The 13883-nt window shown below is 46.4% G+C and overlaps 1 protein-coding gene across 3 annotated transcripts in view; it reads right to left on the minus strand.

Moving 5' to 3' along the window:
• LMO1 (LIM domain only 1) overlaps positions 1–11579 on the minus strand; it is a 51586-nt gene extending 40007 nt beyond the window's left edge. The window contains exon 1 of one of the 3 annotated variants that reach the window (XM_079708754.1): positions 11563–11579. Coding sequence is in view for 1 of the 3 variants with exons in the window: in XM_079708753.1 (XP_079564879.1) it covers positions 503–524 (22 nt within the window). In the remaining 2 variants the exon portion in view is untranslated. Of the gene's footprint in view, positions 1–502; positions 716–11562 lie in introns of those variants that run through there. The other 2 variants (XM_079708752.1, XM_079708753.1) reach the window with 2 other exon arrangements.
• Between the last annotated feature and the right edge of the window lie 2304 nt (positions 11580–13883).

The following is a 13883-nucleotide window of genomic DNA, read 5'->3' on the forward strand; positions in this document are numbered from 1 at the left end:
GGGGTGAAGCAATGTCACCCATCCCGCAGCTATGAAGTTCCAGACCTGAGGGACCCCAGGACAGTGCCGGGTTCTCTGGGCATCCCCCTGGGGGAGCCGTTCCGCAGTTGATGCAGAAGGGGTCGGGCGTGCAGATACCCAAGTGGAAGGTGGGGAGACGGGGGCCAGCGGGCACTGCGGGGAAGCCCGCGGCGCGGATCGGAGAGGCGCTCCTGTGTCTGCGAGGCGACAAGAGCCAGTGAGAAAGTTCCCGGCCCGAGCGTGCGGGGCTGGCGGGCTCGTGGTGGCCCGTGTGACTTCCTAATCCCCCTGAGAAGCCTCGGGGGCTGAGCCCGGCACCCCGACACACACCCGCGCGCACCTCCAACCGCCCGGCTTCCGGGAAGCAGCCCAGCGGCCCGAGGCAGCCGGGAGCCGGGGGCGCTGCCGCCGCGCCGGGTGGCCTCGGCCGGGCCCGCGCCGCCGCCCCCACCCTGCGGCCCGCGGGTCCCCGGGTACCTACCGTCCTCCTGGTCCAACACCATGGTTCCCCCCCCGGGCCGAGGACGCGGAGGGGCGGGCGGCTCGGACTCCGCCGCCGCCCGCCTGCGCTGCTCCAGTCGGCCCCGCGCGGGCTCCGCGCCCGGCTAGCGCTGCCGCGGACGGGGGCGGACGGACGGGGGCGGACGGACGGGGGCGGACGGACGGGCGCCGGGAGCTGAGCCCAGCGGACAGGGAGCTCGCGCGGGCGGGCGCAACCCGGGGGCGGGGCGGGGCGGGGCTGGGGCGCGTCCGCCGGGCCGGGATCGCCGAGCCGATCCGGCAGCCGCTGCCCGAGCCGGGCCGCCGCCGCCGCCGCCGCCGCCGCCGCCGCCGCGCGCCCTTCTCTGCGCGCTGACAGCGCTCGCGCAGCCGAGTGAAGCCTGCGTTTCCCAGGGCCCCTCAGATTCTCCTGTTAATTAAATCAATTCATTATGCTCAGATCTGATTAGCGGCCCTTCCCCCCTTTGAATCAATTATTCAATACACAAACATAATTGCTTGGGCCAGAGGTGCACGCCATTAGCTTATTTAACTCCAAGGACACTAATTACCCGCAGGGCACGGGAACTTTTCTCATTAATTCTGACAAAACACAAAAGCACAGCCAGAGCGTGTGCGTGTGAGGGACTCTGTGTGTGTGTGTGTGTGTGTGTGTGATCACATGCCGGAGTGTGGGCTGTGTGGGGTGGTGAGCCACTGTGTGAGCTTCAGCTGGGACTTGGGGGTGGCGGAATGTGTGTGATTTCGGGTGGGAGTGTGTGGGGTGTCGTTTTGAGTCTGTGACCCTGTCCTTGTGAGTGTGGGACTCCACGTGTGCGACTGTGAGTGCATCGGGCTGGGTGTGGCTCTGAGTCTGGGGACTGAGGGCGAGAGTCCCTGCTCCAGCGCAGGAATGTATGAGATTGTGCGGGTGCTTCTGTGTGTGGCTGTGAATGTGACTCCCTGGATACTGTGGTAGGCAACCATCCCCTTTCCTTTTCGCCTAATTGCCTGGCCATTGCCCACTGCACGCTCAAACCCACAAGGGCAAGTGCAGACCACACAAGAGAAACCGGAAGAATCAGGAGGCGGTGCCCAGGCTGGGGCAGTGTCCCCCTCCCTCCATCACCGGTTTGTGCACCGACTGGACTATGCTCCCCCTCCCCCCAGTTATAAACCTCAGGTTCCCATCATCCCCTTCCCTCGCCCTCTCACTGCACATCCCTATACTTCCCCCATTCTCCAGCGTTTATTCCAAAGCCCTTCTGAGTCCCAGCTCGCCCCCTCCCATTTCCACAAGTGCTTGATATCTAGGCACACCCCCCACCCAACTCCACAAACCTTACTTCTTTGCCTCCTGTTTGTAAGGCTGAACGGAGGGTGTGCCTATGGTCGACCAACTTCTCCACATTTTACCTCCCAGGAAATCTCTATTGAGAGAGAGCCAGTGAGAGAGCCCACAGAGGCAGGGACACAGAGGGTAATTGATTCCCCCAAATTAGGTTTCTGCTTTCTAAAGACCCGTATTGTTCCTGTTCTCAATGTGCACAGAGGTATTGAAGATTTCCTTTTTGTTCCCTCGGGCAATGAATGAGCTTAATCCATTTGGCTTTATAAATCAGGAAACTAATATTCGCTCCTTCCAGAGCCGCTTTTTAAAAAATTTAATTGGTGGGGGAGGCACAGCTTGTCACCCTTATGCTGTCCCCAAGCCCCCACTTATCAAAACATTCTGATTGAGGGGTGGAGAGAGGCCTGGGGGGAAGGGAGGGCTCACCCCGATTCCTCCTGCCCTCCTCCATCCTTGCCCATGGACCCACACAGTTCATATTGGGAAAAGTTTGTGAAATGATTGAGTTAATTATATTCAATTCAGTAAAGAAAAGCGGACTGTTCAGAGGTGCTCTTCAGGGCGATCTCCCGCAACTGCTGCTCTCAGTCTCCCATGAGCACTGAACACAGCCAGGCCATGACGAGGTCTGGCAAATCCTCCTCCTCACCATCCGGCACAAGCTGCTAGAGTCATCTTCCTGGTGCCAAGACCTGACCCTGCTACTCTCCTGCTCAAAAAGCTTCCATGGCTCCCCTTTGTCCATAAGACAAAGCCCTAACTACTTATCATATCATTTCAGGCCCTTCGGGAGATCTGGGGAAGCCTCTGTAACAACCACGGCCCTTCACTTCAATTCAATTGCTATCTATTGATCTCCAACAACAATCTCACACTCCGGCCCCTCTGGACTGCTTTACTGTAATTGAACACACCCTGCAGGTTCTTGCTCTAGTGATTCTTCTCATGGCATCCCTCTGCTTAGAAAGCCCTTGCCCACCTCTCAAAGCCCTCTAAGGAAATATCTCCCCTACGTTTCTCTAAGTGTCTCTGTGTGAAGTCTGGATTACTGAGTGCTATGTGGATTATTCCATTGAGCCCTGGAGTATAAGGTCAGCCCTTGAGGGCATAGTTTCAGCTCTCCTCTGGAGTGGAAGGACAGATATCATATGAAGAGTCTACACTGGGTCACTGGAGAAGATGGGAGCTGCAGAAGCAGGGGAGGGATTCAGATATAAGAATGGAGGCTCAGAAGGAGAGAACCTTGGGTACCATCTTTCCTCCCTCCCCAGGATCTCAGATGGCATGAGACCAGAGCCCAGGTGCATGCTTCCTCTGGATCTAATATTTGGATCTCCATGCTTCTCTGTGTTGCTGGGCATGGCCACTGCCTGGATTGGTGCCGGCTGTTCCTGGCACTAGGGCATCTGGCCAACAGGACAAGAGGGGGCTGAAATTCTGCCCTCTCTCTGCTCTCCAAGCCATGTGCCTGACATGGGCTGCACCCACCAAAAGAGGGCACTTTTTGCTAATTTGCACAGAAGCACCATGCGGACTAGCGTAGCCCTGCAATTGAGTGATCTGCTTGGCCAGATCTGACACTCAAGGAGGCCAGCCTGAAGGCTTGAGCACCCAGCCTCCTCTGCCCCCACCCTCACTCACACCAAGGGCCTGTGTGAGCTCTTAGAAGACCAGCCTCCTGGTTTTCATAGAGGAAGAGAAAATTCAGAGAGTTTCACCATGATGGGTGGTCAGGGATACTGAAACAGATGCCCAGCCCATCTTTGAATTTATATGGGCCCCAAGCACTGGTGAAGGACACTGAACTCAGTCCATCCCCTGAGATTCAGACATGGACAGACCTACTGTAAGGATCAAGGTTCCCAGCGGAAACCACGCTGGAGGAGAGACAGTGAGCTTCCTGAAAGGAGATCCTCATAGGCATCTAGACTGAGTAGAAAGGCCTGGAGTTTGGAGGGGCAACAATTCCAGGTATGGCGCAAAGCTAGGCCTGACCCACTTCCACCCGGCACTCCCATAGGAAGAGGGTAGTGGTGCAGATGAGGAAGCAAGTCACTAACGGCTTTACTATTGAAGCCTCCTCTGAAAGAGCTGGTCACTAGGAACAAAAGGTAACTGTAGAGAGGGACAAGAGCAACTGGGTCAGCAGCTCGGTGGCATTGGTGGCAGCACGTGCATGCAGTGGACGACAAGATGGCAAAAGTATTGGGAAGCAGCTCTAGTTATATGGGAGGCATCTGTATCCCTAGCCCATCAACCCTACCTCCCAACCCTGGGACTGTTAGAGAGAAAATGGCGTTATCCAGAACTCCAAATCTGATAGTATCCAGAGGGCACTTGGATAACACATGTAAGCATTCCTAGAAGGTCTTACACCTTTTTGGAGAGGAGGATCCAGAAGAAGAGAATTGGAGCATGAGGATTTAGGGCTAACTGTTGTAAATGTGTAAGATCTGGTACCCGGCATATGTATGGGCTCCATATTCCAACCTGCTTTAGCTATGTGACTGGCATGAAGGGAGAGGCTGTGGGAGCAGGAGTGGGCCAGAACAGCCCCCACTGCCAGCTTTGCCTGATGGCAGTGGAGATCAGCAGGGCACGCAAAGGGCATCATTAACATTGGGCCAACCAAAGGCTTTGTTCCCACTGCCCCTCGCTGCCCGGAAGGTCTCCTGAAGCCACACATGCTCTCCCATGCTCCTGAACTTCTGTTTCATTTCTCTTCTTGTCTCCCCAACTGTCTGACTCATCCCCCTGCTCCTCTGAAGTCTCAGCAGATAATGTCACCTCCGACCTTATGAGATGAGAGGTGTTAGACAGAAAGGCCCACCTCCCCCTGCCAAACACCTTCCCCTGGGGTGCTGTCCACGGCTGTTGGGGTGTGTAGCCCTTACTCGGGATTTCTCCTTTGAGTTCTACTCCAGTATTTCCAAATGCCCCCTTGATATTTCCACTTGGCTGTTTCAAAGGTATCTTAAAATTTAAAATCCAAATTGAGCTCATGACTTTCTTCCCAAATCTTTCTTCATCTTGTTCCAGTAAACCTGCCACTCAGTTCTTAATACCAGAAATCTAGAAGTAAAGCAGAATTTCAACCAAGCCAGCAAAAGTAACCAAAAAGAAGTGTGTGTGTGTGTGTGTGCGTGTGTGTGTAAGAAACAGCAAATATATGGAATAAGATGGAATAAGTAAAGTATATCAGTATATTACACTAAATATGAAGAGAGTGAATTTCCCTATCAAAAAACAGTTTGTCTAAGTTAAAACACAAAATATAGCCAAATGCTGTTTACAAGAAATATTCCCAAAACAAGGTGACAAAGAAGACTGAAAATAAAGCAATGGGCAAAGATACACCTAGTAAATGCAGTCAGAGAGGGAGAAGGGACAGCAATATTAATGTCAAATAAGACTAATTCCAAGGCCAGAAGTATATACTGCTTGGCAATTAAGAAACACTCCCTTAAATTACTACTGGATCAAAAATAAGATCAAAACTGAAATTATAAATCATCTAGTATAACAGCATACCATACAGAGCTTATGAGACACAGCTGTACTCAGAGGAAAAAATATAGCCTTAAATGCTTTTTTATTTTTTCTATATATTTATTACAGTTATAACAGAGATCTTTTAAAATAGTTGCATCTTAAATGCTTTTAACGTTTAAAAAAAGACTAAAAGAAATTTTAATTAAGTATTTAATCTAAGAAATCAGAAAGAGAACAAACAAAGCCAAAAGAAAATAGATGAAATAACAAAGTTAAAAATCAGAAATTAATTCAATAGAAAATAAACAAATAATAGAAAAATAATTAAAAGAAAAAATGAAAGTCCAACCCTGGTTTTTTGAAAAGACCAACAAAATAGATAATTTTTTTCAGGCAAAACTGCTTAAGAAAAAAAAGAAAGCAAAAACATACAATATTAGATATAAGAAAAGAGGTATATCACAGGTACAGAAAAGGTTAAAGAATTATAACAATAATGTATGTAAGCCTATGAAAATAAATGTGAAAACCTAGATGAAATAGATGATTTCCAACCAAAGTAGAAAACTGTGAAAAATTGAGCACAGAAGTTGATATCTTGAATAGGCCAATAAACAGAAGATTTTTTTTAATGAAAACTCTGCTATTAAAACATTACAAGATACCATATGATTCAGCAATTCCAATCCTGGGCATATACTCAAAAGAATTGAAAGCAAAGTCTTGAAGAGATATTTGTACACCCCTGTTCATAGCAGCATTATTCACAATAGCCCAAAGGTGGAAGCAACTCAAGTGTTCATCAATGGACAAATAGACAAAATGCCACATATATATGATGGAATATTACTCAGCCTTAAAAAGGAAGGAAATTTTGACACATGCTACAACATGAATGAAACTTGAGGACATTATGCTAAGTAAAGTAAGACCATCACAGGAAAACAAATACTACATGACTTCACTTATATTGAGGTATCTAGAATAGTCAAATTCATAGAGACAGAAATGAGAATTGTGGCTGCCAGGGGCTGAGGGAAGGGAGAAATGGAGAGTTTTTGTTTAATGGATATAAAGATTTAGTTTTGCAAGATGAAAAGAGTTCTGGAGATTGATTACATAACAATGTGAATGTACTGAACCCTACTGACCTGTACACTTAAAAATGGTTGAGATGGTGGATTTTATGTTTGTGAATTTTACCATAATTAAGAATAAAATTAAAAATATCTCAAAACACAGATTATAGTAAATATGAATTTTATATAACCTTTAAAAACAGGTGATTTTTAATGTTACCTAAACTACTTCCAGACAAGAGAAAAAGTTGGAAAGTTTCTTGGTTTGTTTTATTAGCTAGCATTTTCTTAATTCCCAAAACTTATAAAGATTGAACTAAAAAAGGAAGAAAAAAATCACAGACCAGTTTGAATGAGTGCAAAATCTGAAATAAGATATTAGCTACTAGATATGGGAAAAGTATCAAAAGTTTACACCATACAAAGAAGGGTTTATTTTAACATCAAAAACGTAATTCAGCATCAGGAAATCTATCAATATAAGTCAGTACATCAACAAATGAAAGGAACAAAATATGATTATAGTAATAGATGCCAAAAATCATTTGATAAAATTCAGCAAATATTGCTAATAAAATTCTATAAAGAAAAATAGAAGAAAATTACTTCAATTTGATAAAGACTGTTTACCAAAACCCAATAGCAAATATATGACATTCAGAAGCTATTTCCAGAAATTGGAAACAAGACAAGATGCTCGTTATCATCACTAATATTCAACATTTTTTGGAGATTTTAACTAATTCAATAAGACAAGAAAATAAACTAATCAGAATAAATAGCTGATTTTTTTAAAAAAGACAAGAACATGTTTGCTTACAAATGATGTGATAGTATATCAAGAAAATCCAATAAAATTTAGTTTAAAAGCTACTAAAATTAGTTAGATAATTGGGAAGGTGGCTAAATACAAGGTAAATAGAAATCTACAGGTTTTTTTCTCAATGCAATGATATGATAGAAATGGAAATGACAAAAAAGATCATCTGCAATAGTGACAAAACTGTAAAATACCAAGGAATAATTTTAAAACAACAACCATTACAAAGGTAAAGTTCTTTGAAGAAAGTTATGAAATCATATTGAAGGACATATAACAAGATCTGAACTTATAGAAAGATAGCCATGTTTCAAAGAAAAGACTTATTCTCATAAAAAGTGAATCCTTTCAAAAATAGATTTAATGCAATTTCTATTAGAATCCCAAATTAAAAGTACTTTAGAAGTGTAAAAAATTAATTTGACGTATATTTGAAAAATAAATATCTGAGGCTAGTTAGGAAAACATGAAAAGAAAGATTAGTCGAAGGGAAATTGCATTATTAGATAATAAAACACACTGCAAAGCCACCGTGATCTGAACAGTACAGGATTAAGCTAGGAAGAGACAAATAGATCAGAGGAACAAAGAGCCAATACATAGATCCAAATTAGAAAGGAATTTAATATATGATAAAAGTTTCAATTCATCAGAGAAAACAAATAATAGATGGTATTACTATCTGAATTGCCAGTTCTCTAAGGAAGATATACAAATAAGACAATAGGCACCTGAAAAGATGCTCAACACCACTGGAAATGCACACCAAACCACAATAAGATACCACTTCACACCCACTAAGAAGCTAAAATCAAAAAGTCAGATAATAACAAATGTTGCTGAAGATGTGGAAAAATTGGAACTCATAACTGCTGGCGGGAATGTGAAATGGTGCAGCCACTTTGGAAAACAGCCTGGTAATTCCTCAAAAGCTAAACATGGAATCACCATATGACCCATTAATTCCACTTCTAGGTATATAGACAAGAGAACTGAAAACATGTCCACACAAAAATTTGTACAGTGATGTTTATAGCAGCATTATTTATAATAGCCAAAAGGTGGGAAAAAAACAAATGTCCATCAACTGACAAATGGACATTATTGGGCCATAAAAAGGAATGAAGTACTGATACACGCCACAAAATGGATGAGCCTTTAAAATGTTATGCTGTGTGAAAGAAGGCAGTCACAAAAGTCTACATGTTATATGAGTCCATTCATTCAAAATGTCAAGAGTAGGCAAGTCAGTAGAGACAGAAAGCAGATGAGTGGGGGTAATAGTGGGATGACAGCTAAAAGGTACAGGGTTTCTTTTTGAGGTAATGAAAAGTTCTAAAGTTGACTGTGGTGATTCACCCATCTATAAATATACTAACATGCATTATACTGTACACTTTAAATGGGTAAATTGTATGGTATGTAAATTATATCTCAATAAAGCTATTTTTTAAAATGATGCTACCATAATTGGTTATCCATCTGGAAGAAACAAATGGGATCCCTACCCACTCCCATAAAGATTATGTTCCAAATGGGTTAGAGATTTTAATACAAAAATGAAACAATGAAAATATTAGAAGAAATTTAAAGGAAAAATGGAATAGATTTGGATAATGAAAACATGAGTAAATTTGGTGGGGGATATCTGCAAGAGTAGCAAAAGAAAGGATAGGCATTATACTAAGTTAATTTTTCAAACTTTGATAGCAAAAGATACCATAAACAAAGAAAAAAGACAAATGATTTACCAGAAAAATATATGCAAAATATAAAACAGTAAAAGGGAAAATGTTGTATATACAAAGAGTTTCTATAAATTGTAAAGAAAAAGACAAATACCCAAAAGAAAAGTGGAAATAGGGTATGAACAGGCTGTTGTGAGAAGAGGAAATCTAAATGGCCAATAAAATGCTTACCCTCATTATTGTTTAGGAAAATGCAAATTAAAGCAAAATAAGTTTTCATTACTTTAATTCATCAGATTGGGAAAAAAATTAAGAGTAAATTTAAGGTCTGTTAGAAATGTGAGAAAATGGGTGTTCTCATTTGTTGCTGAGCAAGTGATCTAATCGGGCACTATCTGTTACAATTTGGGGCAAGTAACCAGGTGCTATTGATTAAAATTAGAAATGCACATACCTTTTTTTTTTAAACTTCTTTATTGGAGTACAACTGCTTTACAATGGCGCGTTAGTTTCTGCTTTACAACAAAGTGAATCAGTTATACATATACATCTGTTCCCATATCTCTTCCCTCTTGTGTCTCCCTCCCTCCCACCCTCCCTATCCCACCCGCACATACCTTTTGACCCAGAAATTCTCCTTCTGGGAATATATCTTATGGAGGAAAATCACCCATATTTAAGGATAGCCTTATAATTTCAGCACTGTTTGTGGTGGCAGGAAACTGGAAACTATCTGATACCAATGTCACTCAATGATCAAATAAACTGTCGTACAGCCCAGCTGTAGAACATCATGCAGCTGTTAAAACGGGAGTTAGACCTACAGCTATGGAATTGCGAAGGGTGTCTGTGATGTACTGTTAAGCGAGAAAAGTAGGTTGCAGAGTAAGTAGCAAGTAATATCCCATTTAAAAGAAAACCTCTCTCTGCTTAGATGAACACAAAGGCAAGATGTGCAAGGCTGCTCCTGTTCAGGCTGTCAGCAGGGTGGCCTTAGCAGGTGAGAGTGGAAGGCGGGAGTTAAGGGCAAAGTACCAACTTTCTTCATTGTGTACCTTTAGAATCTTTTCATTACTTATAATGAAGAAGTAACTTGTAATTTTAAAAAATTTAGAAATAAATTGGGGTCATTTTTGACACTCCCTCCAATCACATAGTCACCACGACTGCACTAGTCTGAGGGGCCATTATCTTTTGCATGCTGCTGCAAGAGCTTCCTGCTAGCCTCCCTGCTTCCATCCTGAGGCCCACTAATACAGCCTCCATACCCCGTATGCAGCCAGGAGATGTCTTCAAAATGCAGATCAGATTTTGTCGACCAACCGTCAGGGCTGTAATGGCTCCCCGTTGCTCTCCGCAGGAAGCCCCCATCCCCAGCCTGTCCCTCGGCTCTGCACAAGTAGGGTCTCCTGAAGCATCTCCCATCACGGGCACCCAGCACTTGCTCCCACCTTCAGTCGTTGCCCTTGTTATTGTCTGAACCACTGCTTGCCTCAGGGCCTGCAGGCTCGCTGTTTCGTCTACATGGAACGTTCTTCATTTGGACCACCTCTTGCTCACCCCGTGGGTCTGGGATTTAATGTCACTCTCTTCGTCAGGGTGGCCTCTCCCCTCCAGACTAGGTTAGATCTCCCTCTTACAGGCTGGCGGGACCCTCTGCTTTTCCTCCATAGTTCTTATCACAACGATCTAGTCAATTACATAGTTATTTGTATACTTATTTGTGTGATGGGGGATCAAAGAAAAACTGTTAAGTTGTAAGTGTTTGCATCTTCTCTTCCAACCCCCTGCTTTGGGGGAGAAATGGGTCAGACGAGAAGGCCCAGGGGTCTAACCCAACTCTGAGATTCTGAACTTGTCCTTGCCCTTCTCACAGCCACCGCCCTAACCACAGTTGGGAGAATTTGTCTCCTCAAATATTTCCCTCCACTCTTTTATTTATCTAGTCATCTAGCTTGTTCTGAGAACTGGTGATGACAGGGCCCTCCGCGGTGCTGGTGAGCTTGCAGGCTTCCCCAGCAGTTCGAGTGCGGCACACTCAGTCTCCAAATGGCTTTCTTCTGCACCTCCCACCCATCAGAGACCCTCACCATGGGGGCGTCCTGGGGCCCCACTGTCCCCTCTGAGGCCACAGCCACCCCAGCAACCAAGCTCCAGCCTGATCGGCAGCTTCAGAATCCCAATCCCATGGGCTTCCCTGCTGGCGCAATGGTTGAGAATCCGCCTGCCAATGGAGGGGACACGTGTTCGAGCCCTGGTCCGGGAAGATCCCACATGCCGTGGAGCAACTAAGCCCGTGCGCCACAACTACTGAGCCTGTGCTCTAGAGCCCGCGAGCCACAACTACAGAGCCCGAGTGCCACAACTACTGAAGCCCACACGCCTAGAGCCTGTGCTCTGCAGCAAGAGAAGCCACCGCGATGAGAAGCCCGTGCACCGCAACAATGAGCAGCCCCCGCTCGCCACAACTAGAGAAAGCCCACGCACAGCAACGAAGACCCAACGCAGCCAAAAATAAATAAATTATTTAAAAAAAAAAAAAAGGATCCCAATCCCGATCCCAATCCGAATCCCGAATAATCATCCTGCATGATTAGGGTCTTCTGCTCCCTTTCCCGTCCTCCTAATCACCTGTCCGCCGAGGACTGAAGACCTGGAGTGATCCTGGGCTGGGTCTCTGAAGCCGGGCATTCCCACGTACTCGTGGGGCTGGGGCTGGTCCCAGAGCTTCATGGACTCCTGCCGACCGGCCCGTGGGCTGAGCACTGTGACTCAGTCCCAGAGAACAGACAGTTTCCTGACAAGCTTACCAGAGTGAACACACCCACGTGCAGGTGGTGCCCTTGGAGCTACAGCCGCATGTCCCAACAGCACACGCATCCCAGAAGCCGTCCTCCCGATGCTGCAGGCAGAGGCCAAGGTACGTGAGGCTGATGGGGAAGCGCTCCTGGTCTGCTTCCTCCAGGCTCTATCTAGTGGGGTCCTTCTGTCCTACCCCTGCCCCCAAATCGAAGAGGTCCAAGGGGTTCTTTGTCACGCCCAGCCTGTCTGAGAGGCCCCACCAGCTCCCACATGATACAAGTTTGGAGAAAAACCCATCACCCTGGAAGCACATAGTCCTCTATGGCTGCTGCTACCCAGGACCTGCCTGGGTGTCTCCAAGCCAGGCATTGAGCCCTCACACTTGGGCCCCTTCTGTGGTCAGTCATATAAATATCTGAGTCCTGTCAGGGCTGGAGGTCACAGTCAGCCACTACTCAGGGCCTGCGCACCAAATATGCCCCAGCCCAGCAGACTGAGTCACCCACAGCCTCGAGACCGGCTGCTAATTCAGACCCTCAAAGAGCCTGTGGTGCTGCCCTGAGGCCTCTCAGACTTGGTGGTGACTGCTCAGGCCTGGATCCTGACTCAGCTTCGAACACTACTTCATGCAGATCTCAGGCAACTTCCCCTTCCTGAGCATGGCCGACTGCTGTTGGTGTCCCCAGCCTCCGTTCTCCCCTCTCTCCAGGGCAGCTTGCCAAGTGGAGACTATCTTTCCCAGCTTCCCTTGCAAATAGGTGTAGACAACTTACTATTCTCATCTGTAGGCAGGAGAGATATGAGCTACTTTTCCCTCTCTAGTGTACAAGGACATTGCTTATCCAGGGCTTCCTGTCTTCCCCTCTTCCCATAAGCTAGAATACAGACATTCCAATACCCAGATTTGACTATGCAGGTGGCAACAGCGGAAAGGATGCAGGGAAACAAAGTGGAAGGAAGCTGGGTCCCTGAGTGACCTTGTAGAGCAGCCCTGACAACCTGAGCTTCTTACCTCGTGTTATGAGAGAGAGAAATAAAGTTCCATCTTATTCAAGCCATCGCAGTTTGGGGTCTATTACAGCAGCTTCGCCTTTCCCCTAATGAATATATTGAGCCTGATTCCCCAGCAATAAAATGGTTTCTTCAAGTTCCAAGTTTCCAATTCCAGGCTTTGCTTTGCCAGGACTTTGGTTTCTAGGAAGCTGCCCAGAATGCTCCCTTGGCCTGGAGCAGACCCTTGCTATATGCCCTGCTGCTTCATCCTTCCTTCAAGGAGTTCCCTGATGGTCACATAGGGCCTGACCCTGGGACAGATGGGGGAAAGGATATGCAGAAGTATATCTTTTTAGCTGAGGGCGCAGCTGGAACAGAAGTCAAGGCCAGCGGGATTAGTCTCTGTCTTAGGCTGCCTAGACATCCCTGGTTGGAGCCTAGTTAGGTGTTCATCCTGACCCTACCCTTGGCTATTTTAGCCCAACTGCTCCAGCTGTGGGGCCTCTTGCAGTCCCCACCCCTCACTCACCTTTTCTGCTGATTCTAAGCCAGATTCTCTGAACCTGAAGATGTGACCCAGGTCTGTGAACACAAAAAGGTCAGGGGGCTGCCCTTCCTAAAACTCCATTTCGTAGGACCCAGGTGGGTCCTTGGCTAAGGTGGCACCCTCCTACTTTATGCCTTGCCCGAGGGCCCCAGCAAGTTGGCTCAGCAACTCTTAGAGCAGCGTGATCACACACAAACCTGTGCCCCAGAGGGGAGCCGCCTAGGCTAGTCAGACCTAACCTGACCTTGAGCATTTGTCTGGGGGTGACCCTAACAGGAGTTCAGGAGCTGGAAGCTACTGATCTAGACTGAATGGCCTAAGATAAGCCCAGATCTGCTAAGGCCAGCAGAACCATGCCAAGGAGTGGAGGTGGGCCTGACACTTCTGCTTTGTAAGTCTGGACCGAAAGCCTCTCAGCCTTCCTCATGCTCCCCTTGTCTACAGCCAACAGTGTCTTGTGCCTCCTATGTTCAGGCCCCACGCTGGGCACCAGGGTTCACAGTCACTGTAGCAGACAACTATGAGATGTCTGCTTAGCATAACCTCCCATTACTTGCCCCCATCCATCATTCCATTTGTATGTCTCCTGTGAAAGATATTCAGCTCTTAA

The sequence above is a fragment of the Hyperoodon ampullatus genome (assembly GCF_949752795.1).
Source record: "Hyperoodon ampullatus genome assembly, chromosome: 7".
In the NCBI taxonomy this organism is placed as follows: Eukaryota; Metazoa; Chordata; class Mammalia; order Artiodactyla; family Ziphiidae; genus Hyperoodon; species Hyperoodon ampullatus.